Genomic DNA, 9,196 nt, shown 5'->3' on the forward strand with positions numbered 1-9,196 from the left:
TTTTCTGAAATTATTTGTCTGATAATATTTGCTATTTTGTGTATTTTAGTTTTTTCTACAACCTCTGTTACTAGTTTTGAACGTCCACTAGCTTATAGCTCTGATTTGGTCCAACAACTCCTGAAAAGAATATCTTACTTTCTTTAGCATACAAAATGTTTTCATTTTGTTACCAGCTACTTCTTCTACTTCTACTTCTAGTTTAATTGAAGGTGACACTATCGAATCCTTTAATTAAACAAACTTTTAATTAGGCATAGAAATATACTTTAGTAAGGGGTTGAAGATTCTGAATCTGTTCCTATTTATCAAATTGCTAAAGTGACAAATTTGAATGAATACATTTTTTGTTTGAGTTAAAGGTGCAGTAGGTAACTGAAAAATAAAGTTTTGTGATTATTACTCAAATTTTGACTGTGTTCTAACAGTAGTACATGAGACAGATAATCTGTGAAAAAATCAGGTTCCTTTGGGTCCGCCTAGTGCTTCTAATGGTATTAACTAGAATCCACCAGGCCTGATTTTTTTCAAGGATTATCTATCTCAGGTACTACTGGCAGGATATACTGGTAGTTTCAGCAAATATGACAAAAAAAAGTTTATAAAAATGACCTCCTGCAGCTTTGGAATTATCTTAAATTTAAAAGAGCATTTAAAAAGATCTCTGAGAAGCTCCTAGATGGCTGCAGTATAGAGACAGAAAATATATAGATAGGGTAGTTGTAACTGTTATTTACAAATGCATATTTGATATGACGTTACACTACTTTCACCCCCTTTTTTCATTGATTTTGCAATGACTTTGCATGCATTTTCTTATTATCTGAATATGAAGTTAAACATAATGTTACATAAATGTAGGCTACAAAGACTCTGTAGATCCAGACTACTTGTAAATACAATCCATCTGGTGAACACATCAATTAAGGTGTTGACTGACATAGCCACTCTTTTCTTTTCTACCAGTCTGTTTGAAAAGTTCGTACACCTCACTGTCCCTTTGGTTGTGTAGGTTAATTAATGCTGGGGTACACCTCCCTCTCGCTATAATTTAGCTTTTACTCTGAAAATACAGTTTTGCAAAATTGTTCACTTCTGAGATGTCTGCGGGTGAGCCACCACGATGTTGAAAAGATTTACGCCAGCTTTCTAAGTGACGTGATGATGACAGCAGGACCAGTAGTATCTTACTGGGAGGTAGAGCCTAGGTGGTTGAAATCTAGGTGATTTTTCAACTGTACAGGGCCTCAATAGCTTAGCTGCCCACCAGTTTGTTCTCTGACTTTTACTGTGAAAAAAGATCCTGTTCCACAGTCACTTCTGCCAACTGCCTCCGTCCAACCACATCACCTGTCTGTGTTTTTCAGTTGTCTGTCTGCCATTAGATAAAACTGTTTACCAGCACAAAAGACTCCCCTGCACCCACACATGCAGCAGATCCCTCCAATCAACAGCAGGATCTTCTGTTGTCTGCCACCTTTCCCATGTTCCTCAGTCAATCTTGGAAGCAACTCCCTGGAGTGGCTGTGAGCGGTGTTACTAAAATTGTGCTGTAGTTTGGAGGAATTTGCTGTACATGTTGGTGCAGGAGAGTCTTCTGTGGAGTTAAACAGCTTTGACCAATGGCAGACAGACAATTGATGAAAACAGACAGGTGACTGATGGTCTGGCTGGACAGGCTGTGGCTCAGAGGCAGAGTGGGTCGTTCCTTAATTGGAAGGTTGTGGGTTCAATCCCTGGCTCCTGGTGCCACATGTCGAAGTATCCTTGAGCAAGATACTGAACCCCAAATTGCTCCCGATGCATGGTGTGTGTGTGTGTGTGTGTGTGTGTGTATGAATGTAAGAAAGGTGCTATACAAGTACAGGTCCATTTACTATTTACAGAGGCAGTTGAATGAATGGCAGAAGTGACTGTAGAGTGTGATCTTTTTTCAGTGGAACAGCCAAAAGTCAAGTTGGTTGGTAGTTGAGAGACCAAAGCACTGAGAAGTTGGTTAACTGAGGAATCGAGCAGCCAACATACCAAGGCCGTGGGCAGCTAAAGAGGCTTGCCCTGTCAGCTAGTTTTTGGACAGCTTGTGTTAATTCAACCTCCCAGTCAGCTGGCCTCTGATCTGCTATCCTTCAACCTGCATCCAGTACAGAAAGTTTAGCATCTTACCTCAAGCAAGCATGTGGGACGTAGTGTTAAAGCGCTTTGAGTGGTTGGAAGACTAGAAAGGCTCTATACAAGTACAGGTCCATTTACCATTTACCATTTACCATGTTGTCTGCTAGCTTAGAAACTACTGGCCTGCTTTCTAGTCATTTAACCTCGATCCTGGAAAGCTCTATACTGAATCTCCATCAGCTTGCCTCAGGACTCCTACGCTGCAGCTTTGCCTGGTCTCGGAATGTGCCTCTGTATGTTAGCTGCCAAATTACCTCAGTACCTCAGCTGCCCACCACCTTGGTCTCTCAAACGCCCACAACATTGTTATCTGACTTCTCCAAAGATCTTGCTCTACAGCCAACGTTCTTAACCTCTTGTCTGCCCCTCTGGGTGGATTCCTGTAGCCAGCTCATGGGAGGCAAATCTAGCGTGGTCAGGAGAAAGGCAGTAGTCTCCCACTGACCGCCATTACCAAACTCCTGGCTGACCTTCCAAGCATCTCTGGCACATTCACCACCTGTCCCTCAGTGGTAGCCTACTGCCTTTCTCTCCTGACCACGTTGGAATTTCCTCCATTGAGCTGGCTATGGGTAGACACTTAGAGGTGCAGCCAGGAGATTAAGAAAGCTGCTGACAAAAGAAGATCCAGCTGTAGGTTGGAGGAAGGGGCTGGACTGGCTGGTGCAGGAGAGTATTTGGTCATGGTAAACAGCTTTGGCTAATGACAAACAGACAATTGAAAAGCACAGACATGGGATTGATGAGCTGGCTGGAAAAGTCAGAGAATAAGGTAGTGGGCTTTTGAGAGACCAAGATGCTGGGGAGCTGAAGTACTCAGGTATTGGATAGCTGATATAAACAGTCACATTACGCTACTAGGGAAGGCTGCAGCCAAGGAATTCCAAGGCAAGCTGATGGATATTCAGTCTGGAGCTTCACACCATCTGAATTACCCTGTCTCAGCAGCAACAACACACAGATGTGTTTTATACAAAACACTGCTGTCTTTAGTACTTTGCATACCTTGTAAATTTTCTGGGGTGCCCACATAGCTCAGCTGGTAGATCTGGCGCCCCCATGTGCTAAGGCTGAGTACTTGCTGCAGTTGCCAACTCTGACCTATGATCTGTTGCTGTGTGTCATTCCTTCTCTCTCTCCCTCCCCGCTTTCCTGTCACTCTTCAGCTGTCACTGTCAATTAAAGCCAATAAAAGCCGCCAAAAATATATCACATCTTTTGGATTGTCACGGAGAATGCAAGTCGCATCCCTACATAGAAAGACAGAAAAATCAGTCCACAGGCAAAGTTACATTACAGCCTGTTCACACATTGGCAATAAAAAGTGATTAATACATAAAAAGTCCTACATATGGTACCTTTAATTAATAAGGTGGGTGCCATAGGCTAGGCAGTCATCAAACCTGTCTGGGTGATCAGAATATGGCTGCTTCCTTTTAACCCTTATGTCACTTTTAGTTCACAGGCATCTGATGGAAAACAAAATACAATGTTTCAGCAAATGTTTTAAATGTTTTTTTTCTAACAGACATTTGTTGTTATATGATATTACATTACATTGTGTATGTGCATGTATATGTGTATATAAATAACTGTATATATTTTTTTATATTTATTCTATTTTATTTATCTTTTATGTTATTCTATGAATTTAATTCATTTCATTATACAACCTTGTGTTATAATTCAATTCAATTCAATTTTATTTTATTTGTATAGCACCAATTCATAACAGAAGTTATCTCAGGACACTTTTCAAATAGAGCAGGTCTAGACCGAACTCTTTAACATTAATTACAGAGACCCAACAGTACCACCATGAGCAAGACCTTGGAGACGGCGGCAAGGAAAAACTCTCTCTAGGTGGGTGGCCTCGACCAATGAGAAATAATGATGTATACATTTCCTTTATTCATTCATACCTTGATATTAGACTGCTGATCTCTAACAAAATAAAAATATAAATTAATTTCTATCAGAACAGATATATTTGTGAATATAAAGCATTACTTATGTTTTAGGCAAACAGAAAATTTAGATTTTCTTTCTATTTTAAATGTATTTATCTACATAAGATAGATAGATAGATGGATAGCAGCCAGGTACATTTACATACATACAATAAAATACAACAATAGAATAAAAAAGATGTAATAGGTAGGTAAGGTGCAAAGAAGTTGTAGTTGCAAGATGGTAGTAATAGTACTGATGATATGATGGTAGTGTTATTGTTAATAACAGTATATAATAATAATAATAATAATAAAAATAATATAATAACATGTTGTACATGTGTACACATATACAGTAATATTGACATAATGTAAACATGTGTCATATATCATATATTCAGCCTGTGCAAGTTGTGCATACATACATACATACTGTAATATAAATACACAATAGTATGTACACACACACACCTATATATATACACAAGATATGATACGATATATAGCATATGTACAATAGATACTTGACTATACAAGAAAGATATACATACAACAGATAATATATTATATATTGTAATATAATAATAACAATATAATTATTATTATTAATATAATAATAATATATTGTATTAATATGATATATAATATCAACATGGTTTATATTAACACATATCACATATGATAGTATATAATGAAGTATATGTTCCACAGGTAGATTTAGTCCAGTTCTGTGATTGTGGATCTGACAGAGGCAGATGAGTTATACAGTCTTATAACAGTGGGGAGGAACGATCTCCTGTATCGTTCCTTAGAGCAGTGTGGTTGAATGAGTCTGTTGCTGAAGCTGCTCTTTAGCTTGTCCAGTGTTGTGTAGAGGGGGTGGGAAGGATTGTCCATGATTGCCAGCAGTTTTGCCAGCATCCTCTCCTCCACCACCTCCTCCAGGGTGACAAGCTTCAAGCCAACAACAGATTCAGCCTTTTTGATGAGTTTGTTCAGTCTGTTGGCGTCCTTTGCCTTGATGCCCGTACCCCAGGACACCGCAGCAAAGAAGATGGTGCTCGCCACAACAGACTGATAGAACATCTGTTACATCCTGTTGCAGACATTGAAGGACCTGAGCCTCCTTGGGAAGTAAAGCCGGCTCAGGTCCTTCTCATAAACGGCCTCTGTATTTGTGGACCAGTCCAGTTTATTGTCCAGTGTGACACCCAAGTACTTATACGCCGACACCGTATCCACATCTGTCCCACCGATGTTGACAGGAGAGGGCAGGGGCTTGTTCCTCCTAAAATCCACCACCATCTCCTTTGTCTTGCCACGTTCAGCTGCAGGTGGTTCTCCCCACACCACTTCACAAAACGGTCAACCAGGTCCCTGTACTCAACCTCCCTCCCACCCTCAACAAACCCCAAGATAGCCGTGTCATCAAAGAATTTCTGAAGATGACACGACTCAGTGCAGTACTTAAAGTCTGCAGTGTAGGTGGTGAAGAGGAAGGGAGACAGTACAGTTCCCTGATGAGGATGTTTTCCAGAGCACTGGCACTCTCTGAAGGTGCAGACTGAGGTTGAAGAGGTGCTGGACAGAGCTGGCTGGAAATTGCCTCAATCTGGGGATGAACTACACATTAGGTCAGCAATATAACCATATATATGTAGTCTTTGTGACGTCACCCATTGGTTTTTGAAGAGCCGTTGAGAAGCTCAGTGTGGTCATCGTCATCTTGGGAGACTCCGATGGAAATTTTGGCGATGGAAAAACTGACATGGCTATTTTTTAAAGGGATCCCTTGACCTCTGACCTCAAGATATCTGAATGAAAATGGATTCCATGGGAACCCACAATACTCCACTTTGCAGACATGCCTGATTTATTATAATCACATGCATTTTTGGGGCAAAAACATGCAGTTATTTAATGTGGTATAAATGTGTTTGTTTTGCCAAGTGTATTTGAATATTTCTGCATACTGGGCTCCATAAACAGTATTGGAATGGCATAAATTGGGAATGACTGGAAAGTGGAGGCACATACTTCATGTCACCCCTGCATAATTCAGTGCCCTTCTTGTGCCACCACAGTCAAAAAAGTCTGGAAGAGTGTTAGACTGTTGATCTACATTCTGCCTAGATACTGTGAAGACCCACTCCACCTTGTCTTCCTGTTCCTGGTTGTGTCTTGTCTTGTTTTCTGTGCAGGTACTTAAAGTGGGCGTGGCAGAGGGTCTCAGCAAATTGGACACACCTGAGGCCTGTGTGCCATGCGCCTTTAAAAACCCTCTGGGAGCTCAGTACTGTCTCTCTCTCCTCCCTGAGACAACTATCTGGTTTTTGGGTTTAATTGTCTTGCTGCGTCTTATTACAACACAACACAGCACTCATACACTTCTCCACTCATGCATTCACTTACACCACTGATCCTACTGATTTCACATACTACTGTTAGTTTACATTACTAAGTTTACAATATTAAGAAGTAAGTAAGTAAAGCTTTATTTATGTAGCACCTTTCTGACAGAGATCCAAAGTGCTTTACAAACCACAAATAAACATAAGTGTATAACCACACCCAATGAAACAAACATAGGGAGCATGTAAATACAAAAAAAGGAAGATAAGACAAGAGGGAAGGATAAATGAAAAGAGAGACGACAGATGAGGAAACAAACAGGAGATCTATAAAAAGGCTTGCCTGTAGAGGTTTTGAGCAGCGGTTTAAAACAGTCCACAGATTCAGTGACTCAGAGTGATTGGGGAAGACTGTTCCACAATGTTGGGGCTAAAACAGCAAAGGTACAGTCACCTGTTTTACAGTTAGAGCGTGGAATGGATAAAAGGCAGAGATTTGAGGAGTGAAGTGGCGAGGAGTGGAATGAGGAACAAGGAGATCAAATGTAACTGGGGCAAGGTCATGAAGTGCCTTATATGTAATCCGTAAGATCTTATAGTTGATCCTGAATTTTACAGGAAGCCAGTGAAGGGAGGCAAGAACAGGAGTAATGTGAGACAGACGGCTGCATGTTGTACTAACTGTAAACGATTTAACGAAGCCTGACTGAGGCACGTGTAGAGGGAGTTACAGTAATCCAGACGGGACAAAATGAAGCTGTGAATGAATCGCTCAAGACAGACAGGATAAGGATAGGACAGGAAAGGATAACACATGTCTGACTCCACAACCGAGAAAATGTTCAACTGATACAAACACAACGGAAAATCCGTGTGCTTCTAAATCATCAAGTGCTTTCTGGAAGAGAACCAACAGGGGGCAGCAGATACCTCGTGTCTTCATTTCTATGGTTACTGAACGCCTCAGAAAGAGATAAACATTAGAGCTTCCGGACAAATGTTTCAAAGTACTGACACAAATAGAACGTTTTTAATTAAACACATTAAGCCGAATTCTAATACATTATACGTTATTAAAGAATAATGTAAAAAAACTTTTTTCCAGAAACAGCAGAGAGACCTTTTCAGTGAAAAAACAGGCACTACCGGCGTTTTTCTCCGTCAACAAATGGCGCTTTTATTTTGAAGTACAAATCCCTTCCCTTCCGCTAGTGTTATGTCAAACTGGGGTTAGCTTGGTGGCTGCAGCCCGGAGGTCACAATGTCGGCGTCTGTCCCTGAAGAACTGGAACTACTTGAGAAACACGAGGAGATGTGAGTGTGTCATTTTTAATATGAACCAGTACTGACCCAGTACTGACCCAGTTTGACCGTGAGCAGTGTCAGTGGGACGTTCTGTCACTATTCCACGACGAGTAAAGTTCGACTGACTCACACACACAGTGAGCCGTGAGGACATGTTTGTTGTGTTCACGTGAACATGTAAGACATCCAGAGAACTCATATTAAACAAACACTGTAAACCTAGATCAGTTCATTGAACTCAAATATTGTTGAAATCGTGTAAATTAAAAACATTATTGATCAAAGTAGCTTTAGTAACTTTAAGTGACACTGACTTAAGTTAATTAAGTCATTTTTATTTGTACTGTGAAAACAAAATACAGAGTAAAAAGTACTTCATCGGGAATGTTTCTGTAACTTATAAAACTGAGTTTGTGTCACTTAAAATGACATTCTTCATCAAGAATCTTAGACTACTTAGTTAGTTGACTTTACGTACTTTTTCTTTGTAACAGTGTGTTAATCCGTTAGCAGTGGAATATGAAGGCTAGCTCTGTCTGTCTGTCTGTCTGTCTGACACACTGGATCTCTCCTCGGTGTGTCTCCTCAGTTTAGGGCGGAGGGCGGAGCTGCTGGAGCGGATGGAGAGTCGCAGAGAGCGGCTGATCATGGAGAGGAAGCAGCGGCTGAAAGAGTCAGAGGCTGCTGGCCACAGGAACGCCACACTGCTGCAGGTAGGACGGGCTGATATCACACACTGCTGCAGGTAGGACGGGCTGATATCACACACTGCTGCAGGTAGGACGGGCTGATATCACACACTGCTGCAGGTAGGACGGGCTGATATCACACACTGCTGCAGGTAGGACGGGCTGATATCACACACTGCTGCAGGTAGGACGGGCTGATATCACACACTGCTGCAGGTAGGACGGGCTGATGTTACTGCAGGTACTGAAGCTCCTACACGCCTGTGGTTCACTCACACTCAGGTTGATTAGAGCTCTTCTCGGGACTGTGTGGACACGTACAGACTGTGGACACGTACAGACTGTGGACACGTACAGACTGTGCTCGATTGACACCTCACTGGTCGTCCAGTATGGGACGATATGACAATTTAATGTCACAATTTCCCTGGCTAAAATAATTACAATACAGTGTTATCGAGATATATCAAAATAGAATTAAAATTCTTAAAATGGCACTAAAACATAGACTACTGCAAGTTTGTAAAGAAGTAAATATTTTTTTGCATCTCAGATAGGACATCTCATCTCCCTGTCTGGATACTACGGAGCCCCTCTGATGACATGGTCAAAAAAATAAATAAATTGTGGCCAAAGCTATAACTTGCACACGAAATACTAATTAATAATATTGATATCATTCCTGGACAGCTGGGTAAGGAAATCGAGCGCACCTTCTCTAGAACCT

General features: G+C 41.0%; 1 protein-coding gene across 3 annotated transcripts in view; it reads left to right on the forward strand.

The window, feature by feature from the left end:
- The first annotated feature begins 7,674 nt into the window (after positions 1–7,674).
- Positions 7,675–9,196, forward strand: part of cunh3orf14 (chromosome unknown C3orf14 homolog) — a 69,979-nt gene continuing 68,457 nt past the window's right edge. For all 3 annotated transcript variants that reach the window (XM_051415077.1, XM_051415075.1, XM_051415074.1), the window contains exons 1-2: positions 7,675–7,789; positions 8,370–8,493. In XM_051415077.1, coding sequence (XP_051271037.1) covers positions 7,737–7,789; positions 8,370–8,493 — 177 coding nt within the window. In that variant the 5' untranslated portion in view covers positions 7,675–7,736. The remainder of the gene's footprint in view (positions 7,790–8,369; positions 8,494–9,196) is intronic.

This window comes from Dicentrarchus labrax, unplaced genomic scaffold, assembly GCF_905237075.1.
Source record: "Dicentrarchus labrax unplaced genomic scaffold, dlabrax2021, whole genome shotgun sequence".
Lineage (NCBI taxonomy): Eukaryota > Metazoa > Chordata > Actinopteri > Moronidae > Dicentrarchus > Dicentrarchus labrax.